This window comes from Ascidiella aspersa, chromosome 2 (genome assembly GCF_963924565.1).
Source record: "Ascidiella aspersa chromosome 2, kaAscAspe10.2, whole genome shotgun sequence".
NCBI classification, from domain to species: Eukaryota; Metazoa; Chordata; class Ascidiacea; order Phlebobranchia; family Ascidiidae; genus Ascidiella; species Ascidiella aspersa.
The window spans coordinates 33,476,299-33,492,677 of record NC_139448.1 but is presented as its reverse complement, the minus strand read 5'-3'; the positions used below and the strand labels follow the sequence as shown (position 1 = coordinate 33,492,677).

The window sequence follows — 16,379 nt, the reverse complement described above, 5'->3', positions numbered from 1 at the left end:
ACAGCGAAATCTTATGTCGTACGGTTACAGTATCACTGAACTTAGATATGGCCTAGATTATGTAGTGGTTTTAGAACTATAAAAGCAAGATGGCGGCGCCCATGCTTAACGTGGAAAAAATGGAGAAACAATCAACAATTGACGATTTTATAAATGTTTTTCAATTGCAACAACAGTTGGAATGGACCAGTGTAAGTTTACAAAGTTAGAATCATTATTTATGTCTATAAACTTCGTATAATATAGCGTTTTTAGGTTTCAAGCAATTGCTAACATCAAACTCGTAAACAAAGTGAAAGTTTAACGGTTTTCAATTTAACCAAAAATAAAAATGGAAAATTATAGGCGCTGGTCTAGAATCCTACCACATTTATTTTAACAGTAACGAAACAAGTTGCCAAATGTGAAATTGAAAGAAAAGCATACATCTGTACATATAAATATAATAATAATACTTGTCCCACCCAAACCCGAATGCTAACTCTCACCCTAACCCTTATATTGTTAGCAATATAAACCCCAGGACGAAAATGTGGTAGGATTGAGCACCAAAAACACAAATATATCCAATAGTGTTTAGACATCTTTTTATTTTAGAAACAGCAAATAACAACTGTTAATGAATGGCTACGAAATGCATCATCAAGGTGGAAGGGTCTCTATGCCATGAAAATGGTTCTATTACAGTGTGACGAGGACATTCTTGGTAAATATGGCTTGTCCTGGATCGAAATGACAGCTAACATTGCTGTGAAGGTAATATAGAAAACAATAATTTAATTTGTAACTTACAAAATAACTTACTTTATGCACAATACAAGTAGAACCAGTAAACTTAGCCACATGAAAATCACACATGGTTGGATTATGAATAATAATTGTGGTGTACTTCAGTGAGAATTGTATCCAAATAGGCAAGCTAACTGTTCCGGAATGGTTAAATATTAACAGTACCACAGTGACAGATGTTTTAGGCATTGTGTCTTGGAAGGATTTTCAATTTTATAAAAAAAAACTATTGTTTTGGATTTTTTCAATTTATATAATGTTCCACAATATGGAGTCTAAATCTAGCCTCTCAGGGTTAGTTTTGTGTACCTCCTATGCATTCGCATTTATACATTTGTAAAAGTAATCTAATCAACTTTTTGGTACCCTTATATACAGAATCATCTCCATACTAATATGAGGAGTTGCTCATCACAAAACTTCAGACTTTTGTTGAAGCTTTCATCACAAATACCTTCAGTTTCAAGAGAGATAAACTCAGCGTTTGTCACAAACCTACTTCAACAGTTGCTGTCATCTGACACTTCTGTAAATAAAAGGCTTTAAAATAATGATGTATAAATGGTTAGGGCCTAATAAAGTTTTTATTTTCAGGATCCAAAACCATGTTTAACTTGTTTGGAAGCACTGATGGATTTTTTTCCTGGTGGTTGCGGCACTTTTAAAGGAAAAATTTGCAAATACTTATCAGTCCATCTTCCGAGTTTAAATTCAACTGTACAAGATGCTGCAATTAGGTATGATTCAACTGTTTACTGCAGCAAAGAGTTTTTTTCTTCTGGATTTTGTTTGGAACTTGCATGACTATCATGTTTTGTTGTTTATGTTTTACCTTTAATAGTTTGCACAAAAATCTTACTTTAGGTAATCTTATTGTTTGTAGGAATAGTTTTGCATCTATATGTGGAAACTTACTGGCTCACGTTACTTTTACAGACTGTTTATAAAGTTATTTTGTGCAAAAACATATGTTTGTAAGTTGTAACTACTAAACATTTTTGAATTATCTACTTTCTTTAAAACTTTGATAATAAAGCCTATTGAGTAATAATGTAAATTGAGCACATCAATATAGTTATATGGTGTTTCTCAATTATTAAGATAACAATGGAATTTACTAGACATTTTTAATGAAAAACATGGCCAGTCTTTGTTGATATATGTATTCAGCCAATTCTAACTTTTGAAATCAGTTAGAAATGTTAAACAACAAATTGTTGTGCGTAAGATTGTCAACATTACAATACAAATTGTTGTTTGAAAAGTTTACCCAATTTCTATATTAAGCAGGAAACTAAAAGTCTGTTATCTACATCTGCTTTGTAAATACACAAATCATAGTAAAAAACAGGGCTGGGAAATCAGAGTAATTGTTATTACGTTTGTGAAGCCATTTATATTATTTTTGTGGAATTGGAGTTGAAAGCATTTTTAAAAAATTATAGAACTGTAACTGAAGCAATGAAAATTTTATCACCACCTCGGAAGAACTTTAAATTGTTCAAATGAATAATGCTAAACAGTTCATTGTGGCAATGTAACCTAATTTAGCCTGAAACTTAAAAAAATACTGCTATGAGCTGAAGCCAGAGCGATTGTATATATTTTAATTGCTTCAGAGCAACAGCCATTAGTTAAGTGTTTGGTGGCTCCCGGGCTGAAGTCAATGCTTTTTTACTGTGTCTACCCAACCCTGGTAAAAAAAGACAATTTTGATCCTCAGATGTTGGAGCAGGCTTCCTATGCTTGGTGGGGGTGGCGTTGGGAGAAAGAATCACGTCAGTCAGTGGGAACAACAAGTTGAAGAAACCTTACACAACTTGGACTATGTTACTTCCTGCCTCCATTGTGGACTGGAAGATGGTAAGTTCCCAATCTGCTTTAAAAGTGGCATGATTAGTATATAGGGTCGCCACAAAGTCTTTGACTTTTTAAAAGTCTTTAAATTGATTTGTGTATTGAAAAGTCTTTGAAGTACCCTACGTTTTTCCAAAAGTCTTTGAATTTATTTCATCCGGAGCTTTAAGTTATGTGTTTAATAAATACGTTTAAAAAAACCTTTTTTATCTGTGTTTTATTCTGTTAACTATGGCATTTATACTGTTTTGTTTTCGAATTCCATAAAGAAAGTTAAGCGATTCAGTTTCAGGTCTTTGAAAAGCTATCAATATTCTTTGAAAAGTGTTAAAAATGTTTTCATAAAACTGTGTGGCAACTATGAATTTGCTTGTAGTTTTCGGGTATGAGTTCATGTGGCTGTGAAATATGTCTGCCTTGATTTTGATTTTTGACAACTTAAACACTATTCATTTAGAAACAATGTCTGACAATGAAAGAAACTTTTGATAGTCTAAAAACTCTAGTAGAAATTGCCTTAATTCTTTGCGTTGAAATGTTGTCTATGAGGAAAAAATTACATGTATTCGCAGATAAAATTGATCCGTCACTGTCTAGCTTGTCACTTTATTTACCACCTTTACCAGTCGAAGAACCTGGATTGACCTGCACTTTACTTCAAAGGTAACCAATCAACGTTACAACTTTAATTAGGTTTGGTGTAAACCTGCTTTACCATGTAGTTTCTTTTTTCTTTCTCAGGTTTATCATATTAAGCAAATGTGTTTGTGGTCTTCTTTCTTTGAATTTCAACCTGTCGGTAACTGTGTCTATTGACAAATTTCTGAAAGTTCTTACTACCAACTTTGACATCACTACAAAAAAATTGGTAAGCAATTTGGACCTTTCTTACTTTTTCGATTTAATTGATAAATTTAAGCAGCCATTTGCTTATTTTTGCAGAGTAGCAGTGATTCTAAAAATGGTTTAGAAGGTCTACATACTCTACACATCTCATGTTTAGATATGTTGAAACGTTTTGTTATAAGGTGAGTTCACATGTAGTGAATTGACGAGAACTTCTACGAAAATTAACCCCACCACTGATATTTTTGTTTTATGCGTTTCAACAGTTACCACAGCCAATTAAGTAGGCACTCGGCATTGGTAAACCAAATGTTTCTCAAACTGTTGTCATTGTGGAGAGACCAGTTTCCCAAACACGGAGTAAACAAAACAAACACTGAAGTACGATTGAAAATTTATGACACCATGTTGCACTGGGTTGAGGTAAGAAGCATTTGGTAAATTTATACTTAGGTACACTATGCACGAAAAAAAAATGTAAAGCTACCTATGTAGAATAAATCGACATCATCTTAAAAAAGACGTTTCGATAAGCAGTTGTATCATTAGCTTGATAATAAATTGCAAAGCCAAAAAGGTCGAGTAGATTGACATTATCTTGATTAAGACGTTTCGATACAGGCCCGTACGGGCAGTTTATTATCAAGCTACATAACAGATCCGTCCATAGTGTACCCACTTGCATCATCACTAGTAATTTTATTGTTTTGTTTTTTTGCAACACTGAATATTTTTTTTCTTATTCCAGTGTTGCGGTCAAAAGGGAAGATTTTTATGCGGCAAAGCACATTTTACAGATGGCTTGCTAAACCATATTATCGAAGATTTCAACGAGATACCTGAAAGCATACAGGTATGTTCATTTTTTGTACCGACAAACAATACATATAGGAAAAGAAGGTGATGTATAAGTCAATTGTTACCACTAGGTGATAAAAATATACAAAATGTCTTTTCAATACAAATATTTTTACGAAAACACTAATTCAAACTGCATATTCTGTTCTAGCTTAAAGAAAATATCCAACAGCAAAAAACACAAGGCAACAGTAAAAAGAAGAACAAAGCAACTTCTCAATCAGATGTGATATTCAGAAAACTGGTCGACAGCACGGCAAACCAGCAGCTCTGCGTCAGTTCACTAAAAGGTTTCTGCAAATGTGTAATGGTTATGAGTTATGTTTTTGGCAGTGAATGTCCGATAATACTGCAGGTGCTAATACCTGATACCAGGTGGCTGTAAATACTGGGAAATTAGGGTTGCCGATTCAATAACCATTTTTTTGTAGACATTTTGCACCAATTTGAATCAAACGCAGCATTTACTAAACTGGAATGATATTTCTCTAAATTACTTAAGAAAATTAAAATCATATTAAAAATTAAAAACGAAATAATTTATAACGTAACAGCAATTATATAGATTACTAACCTTGCCCTTGATACATAGCATTGTAATATTTTTTGTTAAATGACGTTATTTAAGGTATAAGGTAATATCGCACTGCAGGGCCATTTCTATTTGCCGTAAAATATCGCAATAAAATTAACGAATTCGTTTTTCAGTTTTGCGCTTGAAAATTTACAACAGCGGTTCTCGGATGTCGGTCGACGTACACAAGAAAATCCAGGAAGTGGTCATCTTGCTTTTGGCGAAGCTGATGCAAGGAAAGTCCGTGATTCCTTACACAGAGTAAGCGTTTTGGTCATTATTTTGTAAATGTGAATAAACACGATATATGTACGTATACCTTTGTTACGAAAATCTTGCAGCCTCGTTTTCAGATTAGAAAAATACGAATTTAAAAATAACAAAATAAAGTTTGTAAGCTTGTTGCTTTATGTCGGAGGCCCTTGCTAATCCAGGTTTCTAAATGGCGTATATTTTAAATTGTTTTATATTGTTTTGTATCTCCGGCTTTAGTTTTTATTTGTTGTCTTTTCCCGCTTTAATCTTAAACAGCGTCTGCGACAAATTACATACAGTTTGTCGGCTAGCTTTTTTGCTTTTATTGTCGCTTGATTTCTTTATATGAAAGCTTCAATATTAATTTAATTCCGAATATTAGAGCAGGGGTTCTTAAACTGAGGTCCGTTGACCCCTTGTGACTAGTTTTAGGGGTTCATGAACTTAAAATCTTAGTTTTCAATTAGAAACATGGGACGATTTTTTTAAACTGTTTTTTTTTTTAAAGAGTTTAATTAAAAACAATTTTGGTTCCTTTCCCTTGAATGTATTTAGACTCTTTTTGACGAAAAACAGCAGATTTCGTAGATATTTTTATTTAATAACGCACTCTATGACGTCAATTCTAAAAATTTAATGCCGACCTATTTAGGTTCAGCGTAAAAAAAGAGTTTAAAGAGCCCCTACACTATAACAAATAAGTTGATAACAGGCGTTAAGTTAAACAGTTTTACTTAAATCTAGGAAAATAAAAAATATACTTAGTATAGGAATATCAAAACTTATATAGAAGTGGGTTGCATTTTGAACGCTTCGAATATTTCCTTATTCATTTTTCAACATAAAAAAAATACTTTTTTAATTTTAATAAAAATAGAAAATTCGTAGGAACAGTTAAACTTCAAACCCTCCTATTTCCGTTCACAGGTCAAGCGACTGTCGCAAGGAGCTTTACCACCTGCTTCTCGCCCTAGTGATGGTTCCCAGTCCAAACTTCCCAGCTCCACTGCAACTAGCACTGCGCTTTTTCTCGCACGGTGTCGCCAGAGATCGCTCTGCCGAGGTCCGTTCGTTTTGCGTCGAAGCCAACGCCATCGTTTCGAATCTTGTTAGACCGCGGGTGCCCGCAATGAACAGGTACCCTGTAAATTTATAACATTGCAAGCTTAAACATTACCACAAAGTGCAGTCCAAATACAGTAATTGATAACCTCTTGTGCTGTAATTAACAAGTCTATTTTTAATTATAGAATTTATATTTCCTTTGTTAAAAAGTGCTATTCGGTGGTTCATACCCATTGACGCATTGCTGCCTGTTTACATGACAACATTAAGAGAATTTCTTAGTTGCAGGATTACTCTTGTTGTTAAATCGAAATGACTAAAAATGAATGCGACCACAATGTGGTAGATCACCACAGCTTTTTATTTGATGTATTACGTTTCGGTAATTAAAGTTGAAGGATACGTCATAGTTGTTCCGATCCTGATACCCGATATTTTAAGAAAAAAATATTGTTGTCTGTTGCCATACCAATTGACGTCATTACTGCAAAAAACAAAATTGAAAACCAAATTCAAGAAATCTAAACGTACAAACCTAAAGTTTTTAGGTATAAAAAGTCCACATTTAGTTGTCGAAAGCAACTTAGTTGTATTAAATTAAAGACTCTTGGGTGGGGGAGGTTTGAACGCTGGTAAACCAGGCGAAACTGTAGTTTCATGAAGCGTAATTGGCCATTTTGACTTTTATTTGACATCATTTCTGATGGCTGCTTCTAGCGTTGGCGAACGCTCTTTCTGTTGAATCCAGCCACATACCACCAAGTCCTTACAAAATATTAGATAAGATGACCTTTAATTTAATGATAAATCTACTGTAGAAAAGGTCACACTTTTAGTTGAATGTTAGGGCCGAGTTACTTTCTTTTAAACCAGTGCTCGACGCGGGCCATAACTTCGCTATAACAGTGCATCGGAAATGAAATTTGCATATGGCTTGTGTCGTACTTTTGTGCCCTAGATTGGTAACCGCTGATCAACTATTGTAATGTCGGGAGGGGGGTTATGGCAAATATTATGTATCATTAAATTTCAAATATTCCACCTTTATTTTGTGTTTGTTCTGATTTACATCACCTCATTTGCGAAAAAACAGAATATTTATTGTGTGTAAGTTTATTTTTAAATAATTATAACAAGACGCCGGGGGTGTATGTTTTAAGACCGTGGCTTCCACACTTGATCATTTCAAACAACACAGGTTTGGATTATTTTGGTTTTTAAACGAACACGTAACAAATTTATTAATTGAAAGAAAATCCATGTATCGGGAAATGAGTTCAACTTCAGTTTTGTAACGTATTTCAAATCTTTTCAGAATTTGTCCCAAGATTCCTTGCGACTTGCAGCTTTCGGCGCCCAAAAGCGACGCGACGTCGCGAAGCGTGTCGCATGTCGCGACCGAAACGACGGGGATTTCGTTTGTCGACGATGAAGTTTTTTCCTCCCAACCAACTGTACAATACGGTACGCGGTGGTTGTTATTTATTCATTTATTGAACAGATGTTGTAAAATATTGTTTTGAAAGTTTAAACATCGCTGCCAAGTTTTCTGTGAGCCTCGATTTTTTTTTCTACCTCCTACAACACAAGAATTACATAACAAATTATTATATAGGATTCGGAAAACAATTTCAACGCAAAACTATTACCCCGGTTATCCGCATTTTTTTTATAATACATTAATTACGATGTAAACGATTTGTTCTTAAACGGAGCCGAAATAATAGATTGTACAATGAGCTAAACAGTGAAATAGATCATTTTTCTTCATGGTTGAATGTCATGAGATTTGCATGCAACTAAAAGTATCGAAATTTAGGGCTCGGTTAAAACAGTGAGTCGAACCGTTTTGACTTTTTTGGTTCAGGTTCGGTTCGGGTTCAAAGATTTTTTCGGAATCCGTTTCAGTTCCGGTTTCGGTTAGAAGAATTTGAAAAGTTTCGCTTCAGTTCCGGTTCGATTGAATTTGTTTTCAAAACCGGTTTAGAAAGTTTCGGTTTGAATATAATATGAGTTGCGTTAAACCTAAAACTATGAGTCAATAATTGTCGATGAAAGTTAAAGTTCTTTCAAAATATTTGATTCGGTTCAGGTTCGGCTTCTTAAAATCTTACAAAAACACGTTTGGGGTTTGGTTTTGGTTCGAGAAAAAATTGGCCTAAAACCGGTTCATAAAGTTCTGGTTCATGTTCTGTTCGACTACTTGATTAAAAAACAGAAAAAATGTCTCAGCGAACCATTAACACGTTTAATGTGCAATACACGAGCGCTACGAAAGCCACAAGATTAGACTGTAGTGGTTCAAAATTTCGTGCAAACATTTTGAAAACTGGCCTAAAACAATATAAAGTGACCTTGGTTGTCGAAACAAACCATTAACGTAGGGGTTCTTAAACTGGATTCCATGGACGGGGGTCCGTGAACTACTTGAAATATGAGTGTATATTTAATAACAAGTAATCAATTAAAAAAGAAAGCAGTTTAATTAAGATAAAACGGTTTTGTACTGAATATAGTTAGACTCCATTTCACTTTTACATTTTTTCGACCGAAATCAACAGATTTATGAAGTCTATTTGTTTTGTGACGTCAATTTATGACGTCATTTTTGAGAATTACTTGCCAAGGGTCCGCAGTAAAAGAAGTTTAAGAACCCCTGCATTAACGCTTCGGTGTTTAGAAACGGAAGAAATTCCCGACAACGAAGAACCGACCTCTAGCGATGAATCGCCGCCTAGTGGTGAAATAGTTGAGGAGGAAGAAAATTCAGGGGAGCAAGTAGAAACCGAAGAAGACTCTGTGGTCGAAAATATGGATGAAAGCGATGCCATTGTTTCAGATGCTGACGACAAAATACCTAAAGAAGACCAGGCAGAATCGGACGAGTCGGATAATGGTCAGTTAAAATTAAAAGCAACACTATTTTTTGTCATTGACAGATTTTCTGATATTTATCCAGCAAATGTTATAATGATGGCCGCCGAGTTTGGGGTGCTTAGGGTGCTCCAATCACCCCTAGCAAAACTTTGGGTGTCCAACCTAAATTATAATAATATTCGTGTAAAATACTTTAAGTTTCGTGTGATTTGTGCGAAATGGGACTCTGACAGTTATAGTCAAACAACTATTTAGCACTATTTTCCACAATGTAACTTAGGAAAACACCTGCCTAGCATATAAACTATTACTTCCAACAACTATTTTAGAATTATATTCCTTGAAGCTATTTAGTTTGGGTTATAAATGTCAACGTTTAGAGTTAAATAACAAAGACCATTGTTCGTTGAAACAAAACCGACTGAACCATCAAGGGGAATTCCCCAAATGCAAAACGCAATTTATTTCGTGTTTATCTCGCAATAAATCATTAAATACCAAGAGTTAAATATATATTACTCCACAACTAAACTTGTTTTTTTAGCGGGCAGGTAGTGACGTCATATTTAGCGGAAAAATTTGACGTTGTTAAGTTCAAGTTATTTTTGAAATAAATCTAGTCTCACTGTTTGTATTTTAATATTTCACCAGAATGAGTATGTACTCTGAATTTATGTAAGTCAGTTCATTGTTGGTACTTGGTAGCCACATTCAATTTCAAGTATTATTTTCGTTAAGCTAAACAAAATTTAAAAATAGCAGTAGAACAACAAATATGATAAAAAGTCATTTGGCGTGGTCCAACAAAATACGTTTTTGAGTCAAGTCAGGTCATTTCTTTGAAGTCCTCGAACCAATGACCTGAGGTATTCTTAGTCATTTCGACCGAAACGTTTAGTTCGTGACATTTAAAATCGTTGACGTACGTTACTTCGTCACGTCATTTCAGCTCTAGTGTGAAACCAAACAAGCCCGTTCCTAGTATAGTTCAAATCTTATTGTTCTGACCACAAGAGGAAAACTGACCATTTTCTGACCACAAGAAGAAATAACTCATGATAAAGTAGTACTGATTGCTTTATATGACAAATTGTTTTTTGTTTTTTCATAACAACTTCTAATTATTTTTTTTTAAATATCTTCTCTTTTTAACTGACATTAATGAAAATTTCAGAGGTATATAGTATTGAATTGCTAGCACTGAGCTATACCGGGTGCCTTTGGGAAAAGCTATTACCGAAATCAGTTGGCCTAATCAGGGTTGTAGTGCAAGCAAGGCAAGGCAAAAAATCAGCCTAAAATCAGCCCGCCGTGAGGTTCGAAACCGCGACCTCAGTTATACCTCTACGACTTCGATTAGGCGAACTCATTACGGCAATAGCATTTTTGAGGCACACTATGTTATTACAATTATGTCGTAATCGTTGGTCAGCACTACTTCAGTAGAGTTAGATCACAGTATGTTCCTACGTTGGTTTCTAGGCTTATTGGCACTGAGCTAATCATTATTTCTGAACGAATTTATCATGAACTTTTTAAACCGTTTTTTTTTTAAGGGATGGGTTTAGGAAATCCAGACCGAGGTATTTTGATAAAGACCAAACCGGATTGGGCCAACGGTGACAAGAGCCCATGTGTGAATGCGGAAATTTGGCTTCTGTGGTCGCTAAGTTATGAAGTGTAACTTTAAACTATTAATATCCCCGTGTTTTTTTACTAAGAAAAAACAAAGGTAACGGTTTAACAAAATAATTCGTCTAAATGTCTTATAGCATGAATGGGTTTGAAGTTCAGTCTGATGTTAATTTCTACGCCGTGCGCGTTGTATATTCTGAACATAATGATCATGACCCCTTTTCAGCCAATGTTCGAAAAAAAAATATTTGACGTATATTTGTTAACTATTGAAACAGATTCGTTCAGCATTGAGCAATAGACTTTATGTGTAAATGCGAACAACTAGCAATAGCACTTTCGTATTACTACACAAACGCACCAGTCACACAGAAAGCAGCGTCATCCATTGACGAAGGCTGTTTCGAGTCTGTCACTTACCGATATAAGGCCTTCCCTATCATGGTCTTCAAAAGTCCTTGCTAACTGTTGCAAGGACTGGGCGTTGCAAGCCATTTGGTGACATATCTTTCACTGCAAGTATACTCGTGACTAAGCAGTAATAGTGTGGGTTACTCAAGTCTCTACAATATCACCAAGGCACCTTAGTCACGCGTCATTCGGTCACTACACATCAGGTTGACAATGCAACGTAATGCGAAAAGTTTCCTCACCTTAAACAGTGTTCTGTTTCGCGGGACACATTTATTAAGTTTTTGCGTGTATATTTTTCCTAAGCGAAAATGAATTGGGAAAATCTGTCTAAAGACTTTTGGTTCACACGGCTCTCACGCCTTGGTCAACTTTGATATTTGTGATAAAATCGTTGATAGAATTGCGAGGCATACATATGTTACCTTAAACTTCACAATTTAAACGCTTCATTTTGCCTCGATTTAAATGGTTTGTTGATTCGATTCTTACATCGGGCGACTGGTGAAACGCAACCATATTTAACCGTAAGGTAGACCTTCTTAATTCGTACTAACCAACTGTATTGGCACAACTATAACATGAGGTTACAGGAATTAGGAAAAAACTATATATCCACATTCTAACTGCATACTCAAGCTCTCTTAATTCTTACTCAATACCTACTTCGTTATCGTCTTTGTAAATTTTTGTAAATCTTCTGAAATGCCACAAATGTTTTTCAATAACCTAGTGATTTGTCCCCCAACCCACACCCTAACCGGTGGTTAGTTGGCTTCGCCGCAGCAAAAAACAGTGGACTCTATTTGGTCCTATTTTCATGCAGGTGCAAAAAAGTTCACAAAATAAGAGTGGGAAACTGCACCTTGCTGCATCTCGAAACGAAACTAAACCACTTAAAACTGGCAAAATTTAAATCAACTTTGCTTTTTCAGAATCGCGAGAAGACAGGCGCGCCCCAAAACGCAAGCTGCCTCAGCAAGAAACGGAAGGCGATGATTTTATCGAGGGGCCGGGTTTGACCAAGATTCGAGAGCAAGAGGTAAACTGATCGAAAATCATTAGAAATAAAAAAAATAGGTTGGACGACCTAGGCATCACATATGTGATTTTCAGCCGGTGTTTCGCGGACCATTGATGTTCTGTGTAATATCGTCAGGTGTATCGCAACAAATTTATTATTTTAAGTAATGTTCCATGTAATATCGGTGTAAAATCACTGGTCTTTAATGAAAGCCATCACCAGTTTAACTGATCCATAGTGATTTGCTTAATTTATTGCTGTGTAAAAAGGCCCAATAAATTTATAATGGATTGTATAGTTGCGTGGGCCTGTTGCTGCAAGAACAATACACTAGTACAGCCTGAATATCAATTTTTAGACAATTCCAAACGAGCCCATACATCGAGTTGGAAATTAAGTGCTGTTAAATAAAAAAATGTATCGTTAAAATACCGCAAGTTAACGAAAGCAAAGAAAGAAAACTCTAATCTATATGCGGGTTTTTCTCCATATTTATCCAACAGAATGTAGGTTTACCCATTGTCTTCAAGAGCATTTCGTAATAGTGGAAAGGTGTATTGGGCGCAAGAAACGTAAACCACTATGTTTCCCTTAGCTTAGCCTATAGTATTTTTGAATTTGACGTCTGTTTTCTGAGCTTTGGTTATACGCTCGTCATTTGCAAGCCTTATTGTTTAACGTTGCAATTGGGCACTGGAAAATAAAGCGTGGGTTCGATGTCGGCCGCATACACACATGTACCCACCCACGTGCACATACACTCACACACCCAAATGCACACACACTCACACACCCAAATTCGCACACACTCACAATATGATCTGCGTTCTTCGGAAAAAATTAACTGCGTATTTTTGTATCGTATAAGTCGTGAGTTTTTCACGGAGCGTCTTCGTTTGCTTAATACGCCGCGGCTTGTGTTTAATACACAGACGTGCACGCGAGCAAACACATCGATAAAATTTTATCCATAAAACAACTTTGGCGTTTATAACCCTTTTGTGTCGTATCGCTACTCGATTTAAATAGCATGCGAATAAAGGGTTAATTTTCTTAAGTTTACGCCCTAATTACACTTATGGAAGTAAATGCATGGTTAAGTTGAAAGTTATTCAAATCCTATAGCCATTGTTTTAATATTTCGTCCATTGATAAAAATATAGAATTTTCCAACTTAAAGGCATTTACAAGTGGCGTAATGCAAAAATAAAAAATCCCCAGTAGCCTTTCGGAGAAAACACCTAATAAACTAAACCCGAACGGCATTTGTCCCAAAAAAGGTCCGTAAGTTTCGTCATACACAGTTCCCCGGCCTTACACCACAGGCGCGGAAAAAATACCCTCGTAAAAGCCATATAAGCGGGTAAAAATGGATTGAATCACTTTTTCGGTTTCAGTGCTTCGGCGATGAGTTAGCGGCAATGCTGTGCGACTTTGTGGACGCAAGTCCCGACCAAGACGAAATGGACGGCAGCGCAATGACCAACTGACCAATCACACACACACACACACACAATGGAAGCGATGCGTTGACGAAGACCACGCGTCTTAGTCACCCGCTCTTTCTACTCTACATCAGCTATACTACTGCCCACGTTTGGTCGCCAGGACCCGTTATGACGTGCGCTGACGACGATGCGCTCTTTGTGTGCTCCCACTCTGCTCTTTAGAGGAGGAGGCTCTTTATCCGTGACGTCATCGCGCCAGTGAAAAACGCTGGACGGAGTTTCGCTGTCTGTGCGACCGGACGGTGCTTTTTGCGCCTCTAAAGTGTCCCGGCGGGCGAAAATCCCCGCCTTTTAACGCGCCCTTTTAGTTTTTTCTTTCAAAATTAGGGGGATTTATTTATCAAACTTTGCATTTTTCGTTAAGGCCAAAATAATGAAGTCTTTGATGGCGTGTGGCGTTTTGAAAGCGCCATTTTAAAGATAGCCTTGGACGCTAAAAATAATTCAGCTGCAATTACGTCAAAAAGTAAATCAAACTGACGACATTTTTTATCCAATTGTTGTGTTCTTAAAATTTATTCTATTAAGGAATTGATTGGGCGGGCGAACTATTTTCTTGCTTTAACACGACTTCACAGCCGCTCGTTTTCCGTTATTCTTACGTGAGAAAATTTACTCGCAAGCAGGCCTTAAGATGACCCGTTGTTTGGCCTCTCTTTGACTCTGTGTATTGCCGTCACACCTGCTCGTAAAAATCTCCCATTCATCTAGTTTGGTTTTGCGTCAAGCAAATTTTAAATGTCCCTTTGTTACCCACGTGTTACGCCTTTTGTACACGTCCAGTCCACGTCAGAATTTTCCCAATTTTTTTGACTTTTCCCATTTTTTTTAATTTTCTTAGCCAATTGAGGTATAGGCGGGGTCGCGTGTTTTTTCGCTCAGTCCGCAACGTTTTCGCATTTCTTTAATTTCGAGGGGCAACGTTTTTCCCAGTTTTAACGTTCCAATGCCCCCAACGGTACGTTTTAGGTGTGTGGCCAATGCAATTTCTTCTGTTCCGCCATTCAAACGTTATTTTTCACGTTTTAATGTGGGTTTTCTGTTTTATCAGCGAAAAAATCGATTAAAACGCCCTAAAACGTGATTTTTTGTCGTGTTTGTTTGGGTGCTAGGCTTGCTTAGCGCTGAATGAGTAAAGCCAAACTAACGGTCAAAACGCGACGGGGTCTTTCCGTTAAACTTGAGTTAATCAGTGCAGGCATCGAAAACCGCGATAACACAGCAGACATGCTATGGGACTGTACGCTACAACATTCTTCCAACGCCAGTGTTTGCACTGCCACCGTTAGCAGAAGCTTTACCGACTTACAAACTATAACAGGCCACTGTGTACGAGAAGTGTGCAGCCCGCTATGATCCTACATGGATGGCTGGTACGTGGGCCTATGGCACAACTATGACTTGGCGTTTGGCGTCAGTAAATCTGTGTGTGTGTGCAACTGTCAGGTAAGGAAGCGGCCAATTAGACGACAGGTAGTCACATCTTTGCTTGTAAAAGGCAACGCGAGTTGTACGCCTGCACTGCAGTTAGATAAATGAGTTTTAACCGCCCCAGTTGTTACTTGACAGTCGCCCTAAAGTCTAATCACACGGAACCGGGTTTTACTTAGGGAATCGGAAATTACGTATAGTTGTTCAGGAGGCACGATGTTGTGAATTTAATATATCCGACTACAGGCGGCTTTTTTAAAGATAACTACTTTTACTTCAGGCGTTAAATAAAGCCACACCTTTCTAGTATCATGGGTGACTTGGCCTTTATAGATAGATTTCCCCAGCATGTAATTTGCCAATGTATGAATTTCATCTGAACCGTGTCGACTTACTTTGGTATATTTGCATTGAAGAGACAAGTAGCAGTGAAACGATTTCGTGTTTTATTCCGTGTAGATTGTTACAGTGCTTTATCCATCGAGTACATATAGTTAATTGTTAACTCAGCCGGTTGAGAAGCACTTTGTTGACCTAAGTCGTTTTTAATATGTCAGGTACGAGGTACGCGCGAACCAGCCCCGACAGATGTCTTTATGGTGGTAAGGCCAGCCTGCATGCATCGTAAAGGGATTATGGATGTGTCAGATTGGGATAAACAGTTGATAAAACGTGTCATTTTGCTGCAAAACTAAGTTTGTAAACCCAAAGGAGCAAATGTTCTCATGGCACATGAAGTTACGTAGATTTTATCATGTGTTTGACCTCTGTCATTGGCAAGACAAACCTGAATGAAGTGAAACAATTCGGCAATACTGTGGATTATTGAGTGATTTTGTGTGATTGTTTACCCAACAGCGTTTACTTAGCCCACGCTAACTTTCTGTCCACTGTTATTTATACAATAACGCGATAGAATTAGGCAATGGAGTAACTAGTTTGCAAACAAGTTAGATTTGTAGATTCTTACAGTTACTTTCTGTGTCTAATTGGGCATGGAAGTCTTTCTAGTTGCCAAAAACAACGCGAATTTTATGTCATCTAAAGTAGGTAAGGCATACAGTAAAGCGAAACAATTCAGGAGTACAATGACTATAATACAGCAAAAAGGTTAGGGTGTGAACTTTCATGGAGACCCTCGCTCGTAATTCAACACCAGCATTTTCCTAGCGTACGTGATTAGTGGCTGGCCTCTGCTATTGGCTAGACAAGCAATGAATATACCAATACAACTAATGAATATAAGAAC

The 16,379-nt window shown here is 36.7% G+C and overlaps 1 protein-coding gene and 1 long non-coding RNA gene across 2 annotated transcripts; both read left to right on the top strand.

Moving 5' to 3' along the window:
- Nucleotides 1-110: 110 nt before the first annotated feature.
- On the top strand, nucleotides 111-9,052 carry LOC146165045 (proline-, glutamic acid- and leucine-rich protein 1-like; the record flags this gene model as incomplete). Its single annotated transcript, XM_083380918.1, has 15 exons — nucleotides 111-191; nucleotides 598-756; nucleotides 1,168-1,317; nucleotides 1,384-1,526; nucleotides 2,513-2,652; nucleotides 3,219-3,309; nucleotides 3,388-3,514; nucleotides 3,589-3,674; nucleotides 3,759-3,915; nucleotides 4,241-4,345; nucleotides 4,502-4,640; nucleotides 5,059-5,185; nucleotides 6,107-6,316; nucleotides 7,560-7,708; nucleotides 8,925-9,052. Coding segments are annotated over exons 1-15 (1,983 nt in total), but the record flags the coding sequence as incomplete, so codon positions are not given.
- On the top strand, nucleotides 9,030-14,721 carry LOC146165044 (uncharacterized). The gene is made up of 3 exons (XR_014494560.1): nucleotides 9,030-9,140; nucleotides 12,103-12,209; nucleotides 13,589-14,721. It is a non-coding gene; the product is annotated as an uncharacterized LOC146165044 (long non-coding RNA).
- The last annotated feature ends 1,658 nt before the right edge of the window (nucleotides 14,722-16,379 follow it).